The sequence below is a fragment of the Solanum lycopersicum genome, chromosome 10 (assembly GCF_036512215.1).
Source record: "Solanum lycopersicum chromosome 10, SLM_r2.1".
Taxonomy (NCBI): domain Eukaryota; kingdom Viridiplantae; phylum Streptophyta; class Magnoliopsida; order Solanales; family Solanaceae; genus Solanum; species Solanum lycopersicum.
The window spans coordinates 64,224,867-64,247,554 of record NC_090809.1 but is presented as its reverse complement, the minus strand read 5'-3'; the positions used below and the strand labels follow the sequence as shown (position 1 = coordinate 64,247,554).

At 32.5% G+C, this 22,688-nt stretch overlaps 4 protein-coding genes across 6 annotated transcripts; 3 read left to right on the top strand and 1 right to left on the bottom strand.

Annotated features, from left to right (window-relative positions):
* The first annotated feature begins 830 nt into the window (after positions 1-830).
* On the top strand, positions 831-3,053 carry LOC101255645 (29 kDa ribonucleoprotein B, chloroplastic). The gene is made up of 5 exons (XM_010314042.4): positions 831-1,275; positions 1,665-1,766; positions 1,997-2,332; positions 2,462-2,567; positions 2,727-3,053. Exons 1-4 carry the CDS (start codon positions 904-906, stop codon positions 2,525-2,527), a joined length of 876 nt encoding a protein of 291 aa, XP_010312344.1. The 5' UTR covers positions 831-903; the 3' UTR covers positions 2,528-2,567; positions 2,727-3,053.
* LOC101262272 (BTB/POZ domain-containing protein At5g03250-like) lies at positions 2,725-7,027 on the bottom strand. 2 transcript variants are annotated; one of them, XM_019216071.3, is made up of 5 exons: positions 6,817-7,027; positions 6,217-6,286; positions 5,223-6,031; positions 4,193-4,628; positions 2,725-3,932 (listed from the first exon to the last, which is right to left on the bottom strand). In XM_019216071.3, exons 1-5 carry the CDS (start codon positions 6,873-6,875, stop codon positions 3,453-3,455), a joined length of 1,854 nt encoding a protein of 617 aa, XP_019071616.1. In that variant the 5' UTR covers positions 6,876-7,027; the 3' UTR covers positions 2,725-3,452. The 2 variants fall into 2 exon arrangements, with proteins under 2 accessions (XP_019071616.1, XP_004249834.1); XM_004249786.5 differs by having other exon boundaries at positions 5,223-6,010.
* A 1,922-nt stretch (positions 7,028-8,949) lies between these two features.
* Positions 8,950-11,195, top strand: ARF14 (auxin response factor 14). The gene has a single exon (NM_001247861.1). It carries the CDS (start codon positions 8,981-8,983, stop codon positions 10,106-10,108), a length of 1,128 nt encoding a protein of 375 aa, NP_001234790.1. The 5' UTR covers positions 8,950-8,980; the 3' UTR covers positions 10,109-11,195.
* Positions 11,196-13,445: 2,250 nt separating this feature from the next.
* On the top strand, positions 13,446-22,458 carry LOC101252735 (CASP-like protein 5A1). 2 transcript variants are annotated; one of them, XM_069290098.1, is made up of 4 exons: positions 13,446-13,530; positions 16,994-17,226; positions 19,615-19,747; positions 22,054-22,458. In XM_069290098.1, exons 2-4 carry the CDS (start codon positions 17,027-17,029, stop codon positions 22,243-22,245), a joined length of 525 nt encoding a protein of 174 aa, XP_069146199.1. In that variant the 5' UTR covers positions 13,446-13,530; positions 16,994-17,026; the 3' UTR covers positions 22,246-22,458. The 2 variants fall into 2 exon arrangements, with proteins under 2 accessions (XP_069146199.1, XP_004249677.1); XM_004249629.5 differs by lacking the exon at positions 13,446-13,530 and having other exon boundaries at positions 16,802-17,226.
* The last annotated feature ends 230 nt before the right edge of the window (positions 22,459-22,688 follow it).

The following is a 22,688-nucleotide window of genomic DNA, read 5'->3' as shown; positions in this document are numbered from 1 at the left end:
TATATGCATTATTCAATTTTATACAAAATTAAATGTCTAATTATGCAAACCTAAAATTGAAAGGCATAAACATAATCAAATAAGACCAAGTTAAAAGAGCACTAATTTTAATATCATCCAGTAGTTGCTTTATTATGTTTTAAGAGTAGTTGTTGACTCATCTCCATAAAAAGACTGAATGAAACAAAGTTTCATGTTTGTAATCCGCTACATCATTTTTAAAGAGTTCAAATAACATAGTATAAACCTCTTCTTCAAAAACTTTAACCGTATATACAAATTTTAAGATCAAAATTATTATCTTATTCTAACTTTAAATGAGAAGACTTGTCAAATGAATAATTTGTGTTTGTATAAAGCGAGAGAGAGATTTGATTTACAAATATAAATGTTTTTACTCGATTTAATTATATATGGATTCACATTTTATGTAGATATACAAACACAATCATTGATACGTATACATAGTAGTTATATATATATAATTATCTAATCTATATTCATATACCAGTCAACTCTCTCCACTCTTTGCCCTTTCTCGCTCACCTCTCTCATCTCTCCTAATCTCGCTCGACTCTCTAGCCTAACATAAAAAACATATACATATTCAAATACAATTTTCTTTGTTATTCCTAAAATTTACTCTAAATTAAATCCAACCCTCAAAAAGAATACAAAAATCTAAAGGGCTTTGGTGTTTGCCACTTTGGCAATAAAGCGTATGTTGATATAGAACCAAATTAACCCATTGGGCCTTATTCCCCCCCTTTTAGGCCTTAACCTAAAAAAATGAAAATATCTACACATTTTCCCACTTATAAATATGAACGTTGCTTCTTCAAAATCTTGAAAAACCTTATCTTTCCACTTCTACACTATCATCAACTCGGCGTCTTAGCAACAATGGCTTCTTCAGTTTCTTCTCTTCAATTTCTCTTTGTAACTCCACAAACCCTTTCTTCTCTGAAACCCAATTCCACACCAACTTCATTTTCCTTCTTCTCTCTTCCTTCGTCCTCTTTGAATCTTTCTTTATCATCTTCAACCCCTTCTTCTTTTATCAGGCCTTTTGAATCTTCTTCTTTCGGCTCTCGGTTTATTCGTAACGTGGCGTTATCTGAATTTGACCAATTGGAAGATGATGTTGGAGAAGTAGAAGAAGAACCCAATTTCTCTCCGGACCTTAAACTCTTTGTTGGTAATTTGCCGTTCAGTGTTGATAGTGCTACACTTGCTGAGCTTTTTGAACGAGCTGGAAATGTTGAGATGGTTGAGGTAATTTAGCAAATTATTCATTGTTTCTATTATTGGGATACTTCAATTTTGTTGCTTAAAAGCATAATTGAAGTAAATAGAATTGCCCTGTTATAGTATTTGCAGCACTTAAGACGTAATTCAAATAGTGTAGTTTTTCGGCAAAGAAATTGACACCCTTAATACCTCTAATGTATAACTAAATGAGTTAGTGATAATGAGACATGCTATGAAACTTTTTCGATATAGTAGTAAAACGTTTTCTCCATGCTTGCTCAAGTATCTTGGAGAAAGGGCTGTGTTTTGTACTATTCACTGTAGTGAGCTTGAGAAGATTTTATTTGCCTATATCGAGTTTTCGATTGGATGCGAGATGCTAGGATTGTATTGAAGTTGTTATACTTTTGCAGGTTATCTATGACAAGCTCACAGGAAGAAGCAGAGGGTTTGGTTTTGTGACAATGTCATCAAAAGCGGAAGTGGAAGCTGCTGAACAACAATTCAATGGATATGTAAAGTTTTACCCTTTGCTCTTGCCATTTATTAGTATCTTCGAGTTAACTTGTATTACAGTGTCTGCTTAATGTTTCGACAAGTGAATATGACTTGCTAAGCTAATTAGCTGCGGATGATATCACTTTCTAGTCTCACTTTTCAATTTGTCATTTGTGTAATCTACAAATCTTGTCTTTCCAAAAGAAACATGCATATCTAAGTAAATGTTTTGATGTTTCTCTTGCAGGAAATCGACGGGAGGGCATTGAGAGTGAACTCTGGGCCAGCACCAGAGAAAAGGGAGAATTCTTTTGGAGGTGGACGAGGTGGAAGAAGTGAGAATTCTTCTTATGGAGGTGCACGAGGTGGGAGAAATTTTGATAGCTCCAACAGAGTCTATGTAGGAAACCTCTCATGGGGTGTCGATGACCTTTCACTTAGAGAATTGTTCAGTGATCAAGGAAAAGTTGTTGATTGCAAAGTAGTCTATGACAGAGATAGTGGTAGATCAAGGGGTTTTGGATTTGTCACATTCAGTTCTGCTCAAGAGGTCAACAAGGCAATCGATAGCTTGAATGGCTTTGTAAGTATATTTTTACTAACCCTGATTAAACACGGATTATAAATTAAATCTCGAGTTATTGTGAAAAGATACACGATATTCTCATCAGGCTGTTCTGATACTATGCATCTGGTGTGATTTGTTGTGCAGGACCTTGATGGCAGGCCCATTCGCGTAAGCGCTGCAGAAGAGCGACCCCCCAGGCGTCAATTTTGAATGTGTTAAAATACATCTTTTTGATTGGGAAAAACTTGAGGTAAACAACTCACATGTTCATGTTTCAAATTTATTCATAGTCTCTTAAAAGGCAGAGAGGAAAACTCATCACTGTATACTCTTCTATGGTTAATTTACGGTTCAACGCTCTTGTTGAATGTGTTTTAGCTTCTTACAAATGTGAAATCTTACATGGCAGGGCCTGGAAATGATGAAAATCGCAACAAAGCTCACGAAATGCTTGCAATGGTCAACACCTGCTGCTACTTTTACACCAAATTTGGTACAAAAATTTTGGTATCTGCATCTAGACTAATGAGAGTACTCAGTATATTTTGTTTTACTGTTTCTGTTCCAAAAATTGCCTTGGGGATAAATTCTAACCTGTAATATTATTATATCCATTAGTTGATAATGGACTAGAGAATGACATGTTAGATCACTCTTTGGGATGTGTTATCTTGGTGTGAAGTGAATGTGGTTGTTGCACAATTTTTTTGTTTGAAAACTTAATTTGTTGATTGTATGTCTGGTGTTGATTGTGTTCGAAAAATGGTCATCGCATACAAATACAATACAACGTCAAAAATCTATGTAATATTTTATGCATGAAAGGATGAGTGATATCTAATCTCTGCGTGCTTTGTACTCTAGTAGTTCATTCACCACCTTGTAAAACGATACAACCTCTTTTACCTGCTTCTGTGGAAACATTATACTCAAGTCTCTTTGGTAGATAAGCAATTGTAGCTGGCATGCTGCCTTTCTATAGCAATAGAATGCACACATCCTATAAGAAAAAAACTCGAATCTTGTCTATCAAATGTCAGACCAATATCCATATGATCAGAGACCATAGCATATAAACGAAGTCCTGATGGCAAGAAATGAACAAAACATAATGATAAATTTACTATGTCTACCTTCATGTAGAGCCTCCATTCTTTTGATTTTTATGCTCATTAACATGTCGAGGTTGTAACTTGCTGGGATTTACTGAATTCAAGTCACACTCAGATTTTCTTCCACAAAACACATTCCACTTTTTCTTTGTTTTTACCACCTTTTTAAACTCCTGTTTCATGCTGTTGCACTCTTTCTCTAGTTCTGCAACACGCTCCCTCATGTCATCGATACTTGATCCTCTTCCATTTGATGTGTTTGTGTTCCTGTTGCCTCCATGAAGAGTAGTACTTTGGGAGTTGTCAAGATTATCTGAGACAAAGAACAATCCTGATATTGATGTCCTTAGTCGAAGTTGTTCAAAGAACAAGACCTGAACTATGACCCTAAGAGGTAGCCTCTCGTTTTGAGCAGCGTGTGTGCAAGCTTCCAACGAGAGCTTCTGGCAATTCATTAGTCTGCAGATTTGCTCTCTTTCTGAGTCTGTGAGCCAAGGATGTGCCTAAAATTGAAATGTGTAAGAAAGGATGCACAATATTAGATCACTGTGAAGTTTAATATAATATGTAAATCCCAACAACAATCCCACATGTAAAGTCTGCACAACTTGTCCCTACCCTACGGAGGTAGAAATACTATTTCCAAAAGACCCTCAACTCAAGTAACCGCATGCATTACATAGCAATTTTACATAAGATTAAACGACACATTTGAAATAAGAAGAATGCGTATCATTAACAGAAATATAGAACTACTTGTTACCTTCAAATATATATCAATTGCACGATAGATACCATCTGTAAGTGGCCTTGCAAAATCCGGGATTGTTGCAGCAAGAGACTGAAATTTAGGGAACTTGTAATTAGCATCAGGCGCGACTTCAGAAAGATATGAATCCACTAGATTTGCTACCCTTGTTAGTGAAGTTAATGAAGTTGAACCTTCCATCAATTGGTTTTCTTCCATAATACATGGAGAGGGTGCAGAAGAAGCCTGGTCTACTGACATGAAATGATCCAAAATTCTCTGAAAACAGTCTATGTCATATAAAGTTTCTACTGAATATCCCATATTTGGTATTAACAAGTCATCAAGTGCAGCTTGATCTAATTGCAATCCCACTCTTCTCTCCAAATTCTCCCTGCAAGATGGACTTGCTTGTAGCATCATAGCGCTACGCAGTAGCCTAAGAAGAAACCTGTATAGATATGCAAAATACGTAATTTAAAGTATGCTCTATGTAACAACAACATAAACTTGTAAATAAGATAATTCACGCAATTCATTATGGTACCAGGGCAGGCGAAAGGTGTGTTTGGTATGAATGAAGATGTTTTCTTACAACTTCTTTCTCGAAATAAGTGATTTTCTTACTTATTTTCTAATATTTGTTAAGTAAGTAAGAAGTTATTGTCTCGAGCATTTATACGCGCTTGTTTGGATGGACTCATAGCCTATGGCTTATAAGTAAGTTTGAGTTCAAAACATCTATAATAAGTCAGGATCTCTTAGAAAAACATTATGGGGATGGGGTGATTAAGTGGTGGTAGGGAGGAGACAATTGAACTTTGGAGGGCCGATTAGGAAAGTCACTTTTCTCATTTTCAAGTAACTTGTATTCCCAAAGAAGAATATTCTTCAAAACATTTTGACCAACCAAACATGGAAAAATTGGAAAACATTTTCTCAGTATCAAACACATGCACCCCTAAGTTCAAATCTCATGGCCAAACAAAAAGGAAAAAAATGTTAAGACATAATATGATGAAGTAAATAAAAGTGTCTTACGAACCTAGTTTCTGTTACTCCTTTCTGATTTGGCAACAACTCCATTATCTCCTCTAAAAGTGCCCTTTGGTCTGCTTCTGATGGAGTTGAAATTGTTGATCCTGATTTATTAGTTTGGCTAGTAGCATCCTTGAAACTTGCTTGTCTATTCATCAAAGGAATATATTTCTTTGCATAAAACACAACTGCGCCTGCTACATTATCCGGCCTCATTCCTCCGGCTTCAACTGCCTGAATCAACCGTTTATACAGAGGTAAGCTAAGGAACGACACGTCTTCATACCACCAATCATCTGTCATCGGCTGTGTCTTGGATCCGGTGCATATCCCATTCCACACCTCCGTGTCTGTGGTATCCTCGTGACCATTTTCAGACACAGGCCAGTTAAACAACTTTGCATCGGTACAAGCTTTCATTGCTAAGGAATTTATGCATCTTGACACAATATGAAGCTCTTCAGCCTGTGGTAGAACTTCTTCACATGTTTCAAGAGCTTTTATAGTATCTGTCCAATTCCCAAAAACTTCGTTAAGAAAAGATTCTGTTTGTGCAATGAGATTTCTCTCACCATATTCATCTGTCATTTCCAAATACTCTGATGCACATCTAAGGCTCACTATATTCAACGGAGTGATTTCTATTTTGACACCATAACAGAATTTGGCTACTAACTCAAATGCTTTAGCACCACCAGGTATGTCATTGAGCTGCAGTTCGCTAACTGATACGTCGTCTTTTGATGAATCTTTAATTAGCTTTGCTAGTAGTCCACTTCTTGATATCAATGGGAACTGCACAATAATGCACAAACACTATACCTCCGTTTCAATTTGTTTGTGTTACATGGCATGTTTAAGATCAACATTTTGATACATTCTATATATCTTTAGCTTTAAGACCATAAGATTCAAAAGTTTTTTTTACTCCGTGTCAAGACAAAACCAGGTTGAAACGGAGGGTGTAATTGATAACAACAAAAGAAGAAGAAGGTGTGTACCTTGTGTAGATAAAAGGACATTTCTCCAATTTCAAATGTAACATCACTGGGAAGGCCTGATGTGCAATGCCTGAAGAGAGTTCATAATTCAAAGAAAACATTTCTAAGTTTGTTACTTCAGAAACAAAAATGAATCAAATGTTTTGAACTTTTAATAATACTGAATTGTTATGTTGCTCGAACTCTTCAACAATATCAATGGATGCATGTTATGTTCTCCAAAAATAAATTCAACACAGATGCGGCATCAAAAGTGAAAAGTGAAGTTGAACTTCTGTTAGTGAACATAGTGATTTTAAGCATAAGCTCAAATTTTTTAATCAAATTTGACAGGGGACTAACTCCTTCTAACGAGTTATGCATTTTGTTATCATTTTCCAATCAAATGATCCAATAATCCAACTAGTGTATGATTACAAACGGATCGATTTTTTTTTTATTTTCATTGGACATCGATCTCTAAGAATGAAAAATAAATAAATAAATAGGGAGCGTTCTCTTCTTTAATAAGTTATACACATCACAAATCTAGATTAATCAGGGTCTTGAAGCGAACATTGAAATTTTTTATTTTATTTTAGAGCTCGAAGAGGGACTTACCAAGCTTGGCCTTCACGACGGAAGGCCTCAGATTTGGAACCAAGTCTTAGAAATGCCATGTATCCAAATGGAGTCAAAAAGTTAATAATGCAATAATTTTATTGTTTCAAATGACTGACAATAATTTCTATGCTGCAAATTTACACAAACATGAAGAATCAAAATGAAGATAAACACACGACATAATTAGGAAAAAAGGTCTTTAATAATGATAATCAGTTAGGAATTGGAAAATTATTATATATTTGTACTAATTATATTATTTGTTGTTTTTATGTGTATTAGTAATTAATTAAAAAACAGTGAGTGTTGGTAGCAAAAATAGTTTTGGACCGAGTCTTTGGCAGTTTAAACAACTGTTTTCCTCTCCTCTTATCTACCCTCTTTATACTCTTCATATTTCATAAACGTGGCCTATAAATTTATATTATATAAGAAAAAGAACTGTTATTTTAAATTTTATAAAAAAGACATATGCTTAGAGTGAAGAGATTGTTGGTATCATTAAAAGAATTATATTTAAAAAGTTAAATAGTTACTATGATTATCGACTAGTAGATCTTTATAAAATTGTGTATATTTGAAAGTTTGTAATCACGATATTTATTTATAAAAGAAACATGGAGATATGTGATTTATCAATACTTGTTGAATTTGGATATTTTATTTATGAACTATGCTTTGCTCATTTGGTATTACATAAGAATTTGGAGAAACTTTGATAGTTTTTACAACCTGTTAGACTTTATATATTTCTGAGAAAAAAATTAAATTAAATGTGCAAATAAAATAAAATGTCAACTTCAAATGAAACTGATATCAAATCCTATGATTCTATATCACATGTCCAAATTAACAAATATGAAAAAGAATAGAAAAAAGATCAAATTTCAAAAAACATAGTGGTATAGAGTGAATTCCCTTAAAAATAGTCGAGGTAAGATATGCGTATACCTATCCTTTCGAACCCTCTATGCGAGATTACATTAAATCATTAGGTATAAATAAAAAAGTGTAAATTAATTATTTTTAAATATAGATTAGTAAAAAAAAAAAAACTTAAAAAGCCACAAAACATTGGTTTAGCACCACCTAAGGATGTGGAGCAGAAAAAAAAATCAACGAATGCATATCGAATTTTTTAAAAATATATTTTATAAAAAAATTGATATAAGTAAATAACATTTTTAAAGAGTCTGATCATCTTAGCTTTCTTTTTTTGGATATGTATATGTTGAAATTATTTATTTATTGCATGATGAAATAAATAAAATTGTTGGTGTTGATTAATTTGGATCTAAATAAATAAACAAATATATTTTTATTTCAAATTAAAAGATGGAAGGACACACTGGTGAGGACTCCTCTTGTATCGGTGTCCTGTGTCCGTTAAGAGAACTCCTCCTGCATTTTCTTACCTAAAAATAAAATTATATAATTTATCAAACATTATATATTAAAAAAATATATACGATATATATATAATATAATATAATATAATAAACAATCCTTCGAACAAAATGTAAGAGAGATAAAAATAATTAAATAGTCGTACACAGAAATTTCACCCAATTAAATCTGAAGTGTAGGTAAATCGAGTAAGAAGTTAAACTTCCTCTCAATAGCTAGTTAGCAAGCACAATAACCAGATTAGTGTTGCTTCACTTACTACCACACATTTGTTTTTATTTTTGTCAAAATGTTCGATATGATAAATATTTTTTATTTGATCGAAATAAAATAGTCTTATACACTATAACATACTTTGAATAATTCGTTATAATTAATTCCAAAGAGAATAAATATATTATAGGAATAATACAAATAATAAATAATAAAAAAAGTTATATCTTTGTTATTTTGATTGGTTTCTGAATCCGAATAAAAAGGTGAAAATTATCAAAATGTTCCATAAAAATTTAACTGCAAATAACACTTCTAAAGAGAGAGAAAAAGATAAAAATAAATAACATGGGCATGTTTTTCGTTTTCCACCTCTTCCTATTTTCTCTAGGGCGCTCTCTCTCCTTAATTCCGCGATTTTGTTAGTCCATTGCATTTGCTGCTATATTTATTCACAAATTTTACTCACTCTGCACCACACTCACTTCAACATCTTCAATTGAATCAAAATTTGATTTCGCCATCTTTTTTATACTGATTAATGTTTCTGCAGAATCTGTTAATGGCGGACAACAAATCAAATTGTTTTGATTCTCGATTGTGGCAAGCATGTGCTGGTACTATGGTAAAAATGCCTGCAGTTGATTCGATAGTGTTGTATTTTCCTCAAGGGCACGCAGAACATGCCGGTGTAAATGTTGAATTTAGGAGTGACGTTAAGATTCCATCCTACATTCCTTGTAGAGTTTCGAGTATTAAATACATGGCAGAACGTGAAACTGATGAAGTTTTTGCGAAAATTAGATTGACGCCTGTTCGTCTTAGTGAATTTTTCGAAACGCCTGAGGAAGAAGGAATGGTGAAAATTGGGTCGGATAATTCACGTAAACCTCTTTCGTTTGCTAAGACATTGACTCAATCAGATGCTAATAACGGTGGAGGTTTTTCTGTTCCGAAAAATTGTGCAGATACGATTTTTCCTACTTTGGATTACAATGTGAATCCTCCCGTTCAGACGCTCTCAGCAACGGATATTCACGGGAAATCATGGCAATTCAGACATATTTATCGAGGGACACCAGAACGTCATCTTTTAACAACCGGCTGGAGTACTTTTGTCAACCAAAAAAAGCTTGTTGCAGGTGATTCCATTGTGTTTCTAAGGAATGAAAATGACAAAATTTCTATAGGAATTCGAAGGATTAAAAAAAAGAGTGTTGCAATGGAACCCGAGACTTCTCCTTGGTGGTTTCCATCGGTTGGTAATCTTACTATACCACGCGGAGGATTTTCAGCTTTTCTCAGAGACGATCATAATACAAACTCGAGTTGGAGTTTGATAAACAGGGGAAATGTTAAAGCAGAATCAGTTATTGAAGCTACGAAACTTGCAACTAATGGACAACCATTTGAGGTTATCTTCTATCCGCAGAGTACTACTCCAGAGTTCTTTGTTAAGGCTTCACGTGTCAAGGCAGCATTGCAAATCCCCTGGTGCTCAGGAATGAGGTTCAAAATGCCCTTTGAAACTGAAGACTTAGTGATAAGCTGGTTCATGGGAACTATATCGTCTGTTCAAGCCAACGATCCAAGTCAATGGCCAGATTCACCTTGGAGGATGCTTCAGGTAATACAAACTATATTTAGTATATATATCATGTTATTGTGATCCGTTATACCACGACCTATTAGTTGATACCTTTATCTCTCTAATTGTTGTAGGTGACATGGGACGAGCCAAATTTGCTCCATAATGTGATGTGTGTCAACCCATGGCTCGTGGAACCAGTCTCAAACATGCCCACCATCAACTTTAATCCCTATACACCCCCACTAAAGAAACTTCGATTATCTCACACTTCGGATTTTCCTTTAAATGGTCATCTTCCTATGTCAGGTTTTCCCAATAACCATCTAGAATTTTCTATAGATCCTCCTATGTCAAGTTTTCCCATCCATCATCTACTTAGGCCCTATGGTTGTCCTCCTAACAACACCCCTGTTGGTATGCAGGGAGCCAGGCATGCTCCATATAATTTATCATTACCGGATATCCACACCAATAATTTGCTCTCGAGTCTATCTCCTGTCGGATTTCCATCACTTCATCATGTTGTTGCGAGTCCAAATACCTCCAATAATACCATGATTCCCAAGCCAAGTAGAAATGCCGGTATATCTAGTTTGCTAACCCTTGGAAGTTCAACCCAAACTAATAAGAAATTTGACAGTGAAAAAACGACACAATTCGTACTGTTTGGTCAACCCATAGTTATTGAACAACAAACCTCTCAAAGCAATTCAAGAATTAGTGTTTCTCCCCGTCATGCAACGAATAGTTTTTCTGATGGGAATGAATATAAAAAAGAGAATACCTCTGATTCCTCAGATACTTCATTTGTTCACAATAGTGTACCAGATTACTTACCATCTAAATCATTTCGATCAGAAGAAAATGTGGAGATTGGACACTCTAAAGTTTTCATAGAATCTGAAGATATAGGACAAACAAAACAACTTGGTGAATGGTGATGAGTCATTTAGGTATGAATATTCAAACTTAATCCAGATTCATACCATCATTTCTTTTTTTATGTATATTATCCCAATTTGTTTTGTAGGAAAATTCACAAAAGCGGCACAAAGATTAACAATTCTAACGGCTGGAAGCAGTGATAATATAAGAGCTAGGACTTATAGTCGCTTTTTATTTTTGTCTCGATTAATATTTTTACTAGGTTCAATGATGATCTTGAGTTTTGTTTTCAGACTTAGTACGTTTTGTAGACTTAAGTTTAGCATTTGTTGATAGTGAAAATTATATCTCGTTCTTCACTCTAGTATTCTACTAAATTTAAAATGTAAATTTTTTTGTTTCATTTTGAGTAATTACTCCATATTATGTTCATGAATCATGAGGAGTAGGGCGGAGATAGGAAATAAATGACTATATAGACTTATAATACAACACAAAGTAATGAAATCATACGTGAGAACCAATCTGCTCTTTTAAAGTCTAAAGACAATACTAGTTTGAATATTCATGATATTGATGATCTTAGAGGATTGTTCAGTATATTGATCTGCGAATTAACTTGATAAAACATACTCATTTGAAGCACCCCAACTGAAAGTTGCTAGCCGTCGAGTCCATGATACCTAAAAACTTTGTTTTTATTATACAACCAATTATTTGTATATAATTATAGATTATGACTTTGTTTATAAAAACCATAAACTTTTTATACAACTTGGAAAATAATTTTTCCAAGTTAATAAAATGTTAGTTATTTGTTGCAATATAATACCTTGTTCTAGTTCTTAAAACTTTTATTGATTGAAAATAATTTAATTCAAAGTTCCAAAATATCAAATAAATTTTTACTGTCATATAACTAAATATTTTTAAAAAAAATCAAAGAAAACATTTTCACGTTTCCAATATGACAACTATATAAGGAAATAATGAACTTCATATATATTAATTATAATTCTACAATACATATGGACATCATAAATATTGGATCATTATAGATGATAATTTGTCCACGTGAGCACATATATACCTTTAAAATACATATTAAATAGTGGAGCGGTGATAGGTCCTGCTCAAAGTGTAACTATGTGATTCCGTCATTATGGAAAAGTCAATCAAAAAATAATAAGGGCCAGAAAACTTTTTGATAGTAACTTGAAATTTTCCAATCTAGTCCAGATTTGGATGTAATCGGAGGCATTAAGGTGTAGGGAAATCTAGTAATGAATGAGATCTAATTGTGAATTTTATTACATGAGTGCATAACTAAGACGATAAGGAACCCGTACCACTTCACGGAATCGAATTCAGGCGAGTAAAACTCTGAGAAATGATCTTTTCATGAATGAGTACATTCTGTTTCCGTCGAGGCCGCTGGAGAGGGATTTTGGGACCTTGAGCGACGCCGTTGTAGCGAGATGAGTCTGTAGCGGGCCAGACGTGACTTAAAGTCGTTAATAAACCCCTAAACGACCATATTTGATATTTTTCGACTTTTAGGGCTAAAGAGGCGACCCAGACGAGTTCTTCATAGTTTTTCTCCATTCTTAAGGCTATATGTAAGGTTTTAACACCCTGAATCGATATTTATAATGTGAATGTTGCATTATTGGTCACCTTACTAATCGTAAATGAGGATTGAATAATTGTATGTCATTAATCACCTCTTGTTGTATGATCTTGATGATATACTTGTGTTTGTGATTGTGGTGCGTGATTGGGGATCGGATTGCCACGTTTCGGCAAGTTAACTTGGATCGAGTTGCTACATTCCGGCACAACTATTGGATCGGGTTGCCATGTTCTGACACAATTATGGGATCAAATTATCACGTTCCTGCAAGCTAACGGTTTGGATTTGAATTCCACGAGAAAATCATTGAATTGTGTTGTGTATCTACTTGTGATGATTATGTTCATACCTAATGATAATTGACATTGAAGGACTAATTATTGCTCTGAAATGATTTAATTATATATTGTTGAGAATTGTAAAATTGTCCGTTGATGTGAATGATAATGATATTGTATATGTTTTGATATTTGCTTGTTTTATAATGTTGTGGTTACTTATATATGTTTCACTTAGTGGGATAGCCCAGTACACTGTGGTTGTGTAGTAATACTGTACTTGCTCTTATTTTTGTTGAGTACATAGCATCTTCCGGCGGCTATTAACAGATCTCGTTTAGAAATCAATGATTGTTTGAATTTAAGAATAAGCTAGTTCTTGTGGGTTGCCCGAGTTCAAGGGCGAATAAGTAAACCTACGCTATCGTTATCATTATCCTTACTCAAAGTATTTTGTACTTATGTTCCGTAAGAAAGGAAAATAAAGTTTATACTGTTGTTAACTCATTTCGAAAATATATAAAGCAAAAATTACTTATTTTTTATTTGTTTGTATATTTACTTAACTACGAGTTTTTCTCCTAATCTCTAATTTAGCAATTTCTTAGGGAGCATCTCCTATATAATGGCTCTTTCATTCACAGTTTTCTCTTTAATTCATAAATAATCTATCAATTTCTCTTCATTAACAGAAGCCTTTTAAGGTAAGTTCTTCTATTGCTCATCTCTATCCTTTGTTTTTATTTTTATTTAGTTTTCCTTTATTCCCTTTTATCTAAAAAAAAAAAAAAGAGGTGAAATTTGGAGTATGATAATTTACTGTCTATTTTCTTGTTAATTAGGATGTTAATTTCTTAAATTTTTGATATAAAATTTATGGGTAAATTTATATATTTAAGCGTACATAAGAAAGAATGAAGAAGTTTGAAATAGAATAATTGAAATTCAAAAACTGAGGAATTATAACTTATATATTTAGATACTATATACATGAAAATATATACAACAATTCCTTTTTTTTAATTTAAAGAATATTTAAAATAATTTTGCCCTTTCCTGAATCTTATGCCTAGTGAACTTTTTTATATTTCAAGATAAAAGTTATTTTAATCTCTAAGCTGTAATTATCTATTGATTTGATCATCTCATAGTTCAATTTATTCAGATGCTCTGAATCGTATCTTTATTAATTTAACATAATTAGTTTAATCTCGATCGATCTATTTTTGATCTCATATATATTTTTTTACATTTATATATATTTTGTGAATTTACGTAGTCTTATGAGCAGAAATATATAGAAATAATGTAAAATTCAAAATAAAGATAGAATTTTTACACGTACATCTTTTTCCCAATCATATATTAGGATATATAAGACGAAAAAATTGTCTCAAAAATCAAACTATCTTTACAATTGAAAATATCATAAAAACGATCTAAAAAAGGAGATTATAAAGATAGACTACATATGTCAAATCCTTGTCAAGATCTAATCATGATTTAGTTCAAATGATTAATAATATTATCCTTTGTTGTTGTTTTTTTTTGAAAAAAAAAAATATTAAGAGAATACATTAATATTTTTATTTTGTACAACTTTCAATACTTTCTCTTACGGATGCAAATCTTTGTTAAAACTCTCATTGGAAAGACCATTACTCTGGATGTGAAGAGTTCCAACACCATTAACAATGTTAAAGCAAAGATTGAAGACAAAGAAGGAATTCCCTCAGATCAACAAAGATTAGTATTTGGTGGAAAACAATTTAAGGATGATCATACACTTGCTGATTACAATATTCAAAAGGAGTCTACAATTCATCTTGTCTTGAGTCTTTGTGGAGGTTATAGGGAAGATGAAGTTTATCCTATCATTATTAGGACATATAAGGGCGAGAAATTTATCTTGGAAGTCAGGACTAGCTTTAAAATTGAAAATATTATAAAATCGGTTCAAGAAAAAGGAGATTATAAAGATAGGTTACACATGTTGTTAGATGGTAAGTATCTACAATATGATAAAAGTCTTTCGCAGTATCATATCAGAAAAAATTGGACACTCCATCTTATACGACGATAGAAAGTAAATTATAAATCCTTCATTGTGAAGACTATTTTTGTTTAAGAGAATTCTTATACTATTAATAATGTAATACAAAGATTAAGAATATATAGCATTGTGTCACTCCTCTATCAATTGGCTCTAATTTTAATTCATGAAGTATAATGTTTAAAAGGCTTAATTGTTTTAAAGTTTATGTTTAATCAATGCCCAAAGCTTACTTGGACTAAAATAGACTGAATCAATATGAGCTAAGTTATGGATCACAACTCAATTCGTCAAATATAAATTCATTTTCTAAACAAACAAGTCTTCCTAAATATTTCATATTATAAAATTTAATAGATTTATTTACATGTATAGCTAAAAATTAAAAAAAATGTAATTTTAGTTAATTAAGTATACTATATATCTATATGTGCATATCAAATATTCATGTAAAATGTATTGACATAAAATGATATAGAGAAAGTAAAATTTAGGATTGAAAGGAGTAGAAAAAAAAATGAAACCTAAATAATAATAATAATAATAATAAGCACCAAACAATAAGGAAACAAAAATAAAGATATAGGAACTGAAGTAGTTGAACTCAAGCATCAAATTCATCAAAAAAACATTTCAAAATTAACACTAGATTGGCCAAAAATTCAATGTTAGAATACTCAATAACGAGTCTTCTGTAATAATATCATTCGATACAAAATTTATTTGTGAAAATTTAATTTTCAAACTTCGAAATTTTGAATTTTAACAATGGCCAGACACCAATTTTTACTTATAATTATATCAAAGGTTCAATATAAATTAGGTTAATTTGGTAGGTCTTCCTATTCGTATGTCTTAGGAATAACATTTATTTATAGGCTTACGTTAATGGGAAGAATGCACAAGTTGAAATACTTAGGACTATTGTAGCTGATTAAGTGTATAGCAGGGAAATAATAATTGAGTTTTTTTAGATAACACAGAGAAATTATGCAATTTTTTCAAGAAAAATTATTTAAAAGATGGTGATGCAATATAAATTTTGAAAGCCAAGTTAACTATTCAAATTGCGAAACTTAATTACTATCCTTTACCTATAGCTCATGTGTAGTTGCTTAGCTATTCATATGTTAGGACTATGTCCAATACCAGATACTGTGTATATAATTTCATACTTTGATATATAAAATATCTTTATTATAAAAACTAAAAATAATATTATAGAACAAACTACGTGCAAAATAAAATATTCTATCATCAAACAAGAAGAAAGCACTCTGCAAATATAAAATATGCAAAAAAATCAAAAAAATATAATTCTAGGCTATCCTTTGTTGACCTACCCCTATCAAAAACACTAAAGATTCCAACCTTTATATAGCCATGTTTAGTATAAAATTATACCTTTCTCAAGGTAACCTTTGAGGTACCTTAAAATTCTTTTTACTATACCTGAAATGTAACACAAAAGAGTTATTAAGGAAAAAACGATAAGACATTAAACTTAACATCTCGTAAATAAGTTTAGAAATTTATTTTTTGAAATATTTGAATTTTTTTTTGTTTGAGCATTTTCTTTCGAAAAATAGATTAAAAATTAAAGTAGAAAATGAGAACTATGAAAAAGTAAGAACTTTCGTTCGTAAAATTTATAAAAAATGTCTACTAATCCTTAACCGAAGGCGCATTGTTATAATTTGTTTCAACTCGACACATTATAGTAATTTATTTCAACTCAAGACATAAACAACGACAAGATTAATCCGACTCGTCAGAAGAGCCGATGTACAACTATACCAATTACTTATTTTTCAAATCCTTTTTCGTAATATAACTATAAATTATTTTTTTCAAAAAAAAAAAAACGTGTAAAATTTGATATAAACAAATAAAAGAATATTACTCATTAAAAACTTTAGAAATTAGAATGAATTTGGGCCAAAAAAGGCATAGGGCTACGTATTTTATTCTGCCCTTTTGTTCTCCTTCCACAGGAGCCAAACGTCAGTAGAGTTTCAAAGCTCCACTCTCCTTCTTCCTTTACCGATTCCATTTAGGGTTCTGTTCTCTCTCTCATGAATTTCTCACAAATGTCTTGAATTGTAATTCCAAAGTTTAAAGGCAGACAGCGATACACAGAGAGAGAAATGATGAGTGGACCGGCGGTGCACCCAGTGGAGGCTCCGCCGATGACTATGGCGGTACCGATGGTGAGGATGAAGGACTTTCAAGGCATGCCTGGTACTCTTGGAAGCCTTTTTCTACGATTGTGTCAGTTTGTGTTTGCTGTTATCTCTATATGTGTCATGGTTACCACCTCCGATTTCCCCTCCGTCACTGCTTTCAGGTATACTTTCCTCTTTTGATGCTAATACTGTTTATTGTATTATGTTTTATTGCTATTGTATTGTTTTAATAAATATAATATTTGAACTTTCCTCTTCCATTAGCCTAGCTTAGAGGTGTGAAATGGGGCGGGTTGAGTCTTAGAAGTGAGAAATGGGGCGGGTTAAGTCAAATGTGTGCGGGTTTACTTTAGTTAAACATAAAGTGGATAATTATTCAACCCGTTGATATTTGATATGGATAAAAATGTGTTGGATAATAAATGGGTCGGGTAAAATGCTAGTTTACCCATATTTTCATGAAAAAATAGTATTTTACTTAATAATTCAATATGGAGAAGATATTTTAGTCTCTCTTTTTTTAAGATAAAAATGTTAAACATGCTTCATTTATTTTTATTGTATCATAAAAATCCTATAACTTTTCAATATAAAATGAATTTGTTATATTGTATCATAGAAATAAATAAAAATCCTATAACTTTTCAATATAAAATGAATTTATGTAATAACAAGACGAAAATATTCTTAATTTTAAAGTAAATGAATATTTGCATTTTAGTACTAAAACATGCACTTTAAGCAATGCCAATACTAATACATTATTTGCTTATTTTACATATTATTGATTATCAAATATAAAATTAAATAAATAAGTAAAATGTAATTATAATTAACAAAAGAAATGTACATTTAAATTGTTCATTTTTGGAGGGTCAAAGACTTCATCTTTTCAATCAGAGAGAAAAATAGTTAGTGAAGTTACACTTTTTTTTTTAGTGATATCATGAATTTTGAGTGAATAAAAGGTAGAAGCTAACTCATTTGATTCATACTTTACCCATAGTTACTCATATTTTTATGGGTCAAATATGGGTATCAATCCATATTTTATCTATGTGAAAAATCATTCACTCAGTCCATTAAAAAAATGAGCGGTTTGGGCGGATCACCAAAATATGGGCTCATTTTGCCGGCACAGCTAGCTATATTTGAACAAGATGAATCAGCAACAAAATTGAAAAAAAAATTAGATAAATGGGGGTATAATAAGGATGAATTGAATCTAAATATTAATTTCTAGTATCGTAAAGGAACATTGAGTACAAAGAATTGTTGTATCATTCTACTACTACTCAATGATAAACCAAGTGTTCTTGATAAAGCATATGTAGCTTCAATTGGCTGAGTGGCAACCAATTTTTGTGCAAGAAGGTGTTCACTAATCACTACTATTAAACCTTCCAATTTTTGATCGTTCAATTATCTTACCTTTTATGCATGAGCCTAACCTTTCAACCTGGTCTGGAGCTTGAAATTTTGTGATTGAGGATGGGGTTACAATTTTAGGAGATTAAGTAAACTTTGCTTAGGTCTCCTTCAATCGCGTCCAAATGCAAATAATGGTTTGTGTAGTTGCCTTTTCTAGTGGAATCTTAATAGTTTCTGAATAAATTAGGAATGGCCCTATTTAGGTTTATAGTTTCCCTGCATGGTTCATAATCTCTCATAACAAGATGTTGCTAAAAAAATATTGCATGCTTCTACACATAATTTCTTGCTGACGTATTAATTTAGTGGAAAGACAAGATTTTTGCTGACAACTTTTACCTCTTTGAGTTGCATGTGCTTTACTGCCTTTCTCTCAATAGTTTCATGCAAATTTATCTAAACAAAGAAAGTTGTTCTCGGGTTTTCTGTCACCCATGCAGTGAGTAGTTAATGTTCTTCTAATTTGGATGCAATATTCTTCCTGCATCTGTATTTTAATTACCGAAAGAGATTAATCATGAAATTCTTCTAAAAAAAGATGAAAACACATAAATAGCTTCACAACTGGGTCATACTTAAATTAGTGTATGCAGGAGTAAACTGAATGTTTTGTGTGGTATCTTATTATCAGATGAACGATGCAAATACCAATGGATTAAGTTAGAAATAATGTTGTTATTTCGTCCTACTTCTAGCACACTTTAGTGTTGGTTTAATCAATAAATCTACCTGACACATATTCTTCAGAAGAGCTGGGATTTGGATTTAATTTTACCTCCATTTGCTTCTTCTTCTGCCATTTGGTTTATGTGACATGTTGTGTTGTTAAATGCAATTGCATCCCTTTGGAGAAGGGATTGTCACAAGGAATCAAAGGTGCTTTGATGTAAGGAACATATTTTGTTTGTGAAAATAGATTTATTCTAAATTTTAAAATATGGCATAATGCTTCTCTTGAATTTTGATTATGACGTTGACGCAATGTTGGGATGCTTAGAACCCTTTCAGATTTGAGGGACCTGTATCCAGTTGATATTATAATAGAATCATCTTTTACTGATCAAAATTGGTTATATGAAGGGATTCTAACCAGTATTTGGGACCCTTGTTTGTTTCAGCTACCTTGTAGCTGCTGTTGGTTTACAGATCATATGGAGCCTCGGACTTGCTATTGCCGATATATATGCAATTTTGGTGAAAAGAAGTTATAGAAATGCAGCAATTGTCAGTCTATTTGTCATTGGTGATGGGGTAAGAAACATCTTTTTGCAAATATGTAGACCGTTTGTTCCTCGAGGTTGTTTTCTGTGTTCTCAGTGATCAATCTGTCTTCTCTACCAAAACTTGTGTAGCTGTCTTACTGGGACTTGATTGACATTTACATTTTCCCTAAATGAACTTCTCTTCTGTAAGGACTGTTGTTTCGCTCTGAAATATTGATTTTATTTGCTGACTAGCTGGCCTTTGTGAAACATCCGATACACATTTGCCTTTCATGCTACTTTGAAATTCTCACTTCATATTTGTTTGATAAAGCCTTGTGAATTCTAAATGTGGTTGGCATTCTTGTCTTCCTTGTTGAAACCGTTTTGCTAATTTCCATTTCGTTCAAGTGAATTAATTTCGGTATAAACACGTCAACATTAACCCATTGATGAAACACTTACTAAAGAAGGCTAAAGGTCCACATATCTCAAGAAAGAAGATGTTGATGGAGTATCATACATAGAATAGAGTAGTAAAGATTAACATCAAATTTTGCACTTCAAGATTAATCATTACTCCTACAAAAGTCTGTTCCATGATGAAGATCAGATCCGCACAATACAAACAAGCTTAATATATATCTAGGACAAAAAGAGAAAAGTAACGTGAAGTTTCATAACTTTTGATATTTACTTCCTTCAAAGTAGAGGAATATAACTTGGTAAAAATATCTTCCTTAACTTGAGCTTCCTTCACTAGGGTAAAAGTTCCTACTAAAAAATTATGGCACTGCAACAAACTTAATACACAAACTATGACAAAAGAAAGAAAGTTAGTAGAAATTTTCACAACTTTTGATCTTCTTGAAATAGCTTGAACTTGGAATGGAACTAGGTAAAGATCTCTTTCTTAGCATGAGCTTCCTTTTCTAGGCCAGGGTAGAATTCCTTAACAAAAAAAATGCAACTTTTCTATTTGTACCACTTGATAGCATAGAATAACATGACGAAAATATCTTCTTCAAGAAAAGCTGCAACTGCAACCTTGTTGGAAACTACAAAAACTTAATTTTTCATTGTAGAGGCAAATAATGAATTTTTGAAGGATTTGAAGAAAGAAAGGCTTCAGCCCTGTTGCAACTAGTGAATTTCAAGTAGAATATAAGAGTTTTTGGGCAGAGTGCCTTCATTGCTTGGGTTTGGCATTACAGTTCAAACTATTTGAAGGATTAGAGACCAAAATCGATGAATCTTTCCCCTTCCCTCTTTGTTTACGTAATAATTTGTGTTAAGCTTGTTTGTATCATCGGAAATTTGGAACTCTACGATGGAGTATTTGTTGTTGCTACTAGTCTCTTCAATGTTATCTTCTATATGACTTCATCACTAACTTTTTTCTTTCCATAATTGATTTTAATATGCTTTACTAGGGTCTATCAGAATCAACCCTCTTATGTTCACAAGGTAGGGGTAAGAAACACGACACCCTTCTGAGACCCCCCTTGTGGGATACACTTTGTATGTTGTAATAATCGGGCAAAATTAATTTGTTCATTGAGAGAAACCAATCTCTGCGGAAGATTACCTTTTATATTATAATTTGACTTTATGAGAATAATTTTACACTGCTAGTTAGAACTCGTCAACAAGATTAGAGATGATGGTGTATGAGAATGCAACTATGCCAAGTGGAGTAAAAAAGTTGAAGGGCGTTTGATCATTTTCTACACAGATCACCAAATTTAGTCTTTTAGCGCGGTATTAAATATGGTAGAACGAAATGAGGTAGATTTGAAATCTCTTACATGGAATTATCTCAAATGATTTTCCATCTTTAGGAACCATTATGGATTTAGCTAAAGATATGAATAAACAGAAGCAGAAAATCCATTTAGTTAATCCAACTAGTTGTCACTAAGACAAGTTGTTGTTACGCTTGTATTAGGTATGGCTCAAGACAGGTTTGAGATTTATAGAAACATCTAGTTTTAGAGATACCCTAACGCTCATTAAAAGACGGTCTCAAAAAAAATAGGAGGGAAATATATGGAGAATAACTAGTTTGGGCTTGAGAGGTGTGTACTTATTATATGGTTAGGAGAAGTAATTGGATCATCTTTTGCATAGTCTGTTTTTGAATACATTGTAACTGCTAGCACCGTTCTCCAAGCCTTGATTAGGTCGTTTCCATAAATTTTGAGCTGGGTACGTAAGCCAACGCAATATGCATATTTTAAAAATAAGTCTGTTTAAACAAATTGCTTGCAATCGATTGAGTTTAATCAGGCACCTGTGGAATGATTTTAATATGTGATCATCATCACTATGGTTCATGCTTTCATTTTGGTGCAGATCACTTCTACTCTTACATTTGCTGCTGCCTGTGCATCAGCCGGAATAACAGTTCTTATTAGCAATGATCTTGAGAAATGCAAAGTGAACCACTGCACGAGATTTATGTCGGCTACAGCGATGGCATTTTTAAGCTGGTTTGCTGCATCACCTTCCTTCTTCATGAATTTTTGGTCTCTGGCTTCTCGCTAGCTGCACTTCTGGTCGACTGCAAAAGGATCTTTTTTCAGTCAGGCCACCTTAACTGTTCTTGTATGTAAAAATCAGCACATTTCAGTCGTTATTGACAAAGTTGTATAAGAATTACCAACTATTTTTTAAAATTTTGGCTCGTCATCGTTTGTAACCTAGTTATGTGCCTAGATTGCTCATGAAGCCTCTTAACTAAATTACTTTACCATCTTAGGGTCACATGTTTCATCTCTTTTGTGTTAATGTGGCCAAAACTGCTCATGAAAAATATACGTGACAGTTTTCGAAACTGAATATCTTTCCTATGAAAGTTAAATACTTTGTTGTGGCTCTCTCTGTATAAACTTGAGAGAATCTCAATATTACATAAAGTTGAAATTTTGTTTTCTAAACAAGTGTTTAACTGTGTAAAACATTGAGATGAGAGAATGAAAGTTAATTGC

Excerpts from the sequence above, each read along its gene's own strand:
- ARF14 (NM_001247861.1), top strand. The coding sequence starts at position 8,981 with ATGTTTCTGCAGAATCTGTTAATGGCGGACAACAAATCAAATTGTTTT.
- LOC101252735 (XM_069290098.1), top strand. The coding sequence starts at position 17,027 with ATGATGAGTGGACCGGCGGTGCACCCAGTGGAGGCTCCGCCGATGACT. Across the intron at positions 17,227-19,614 it reads CCCTCCGTCACTGCTTTCAG|CTACCTTGTAGCTGCTGTTG; the intron begins GTATACTTTCCT and ends TGTTTGTTTCAG. Across the intron at positions 19,748-22,053 it reads TATTTGTCATTGGTGATGGG|ATCACTTCTACTCTTACATT; the intron begins GTAAGAAACATC and ends ATTTTGGTGCAG.
- LOC101255645 (XM_010314042.4), top strand. The coding sequence starts at position 904 with ATGGCTTCTTCAGTTTCTTCTCTTCAATTTCTCTTTGTAACTCCACAA. Across the intron at positions 1,276-1,664 it reads GAAATGTTGAGATGGTTGAG|GTTATCTATGACAAGCTCAC; the intron begins GTAATTTAGCAA and ends ATACTTTTGCAG. Across the intron at positions 1,767-1,996 it reads AACAACAATTCAATGGATAT|GAAATCGACGGGAGGGCATT; the intron begins GTAAAGTTTTAC and ends TTTCTCTTGCAG.
- LOC101262272 (XM_019216071.3), bottom strand. The coding sequence starts at position 6,875 with ATGGCATTTCTAAGACTTGGTTCCAAATCTGAGGCCTTCCGTCGTGAA. Across the intron at positions 6,287-6,816 it reads CGTCGTGAAGGCCAAGCTTG|GCATTGCACATCAGGCCTTC; the intron begins GTAAGTCCCTCT and ends AACTCTCTTCAG. Across the intron at positions 3,933-4,192 it reads CAATTGATATATATTTGAAG|GCACATCCTTGGCTCACAGA; the intron begins GTAACAAGTAGT and ends TTTCAATTTTAG.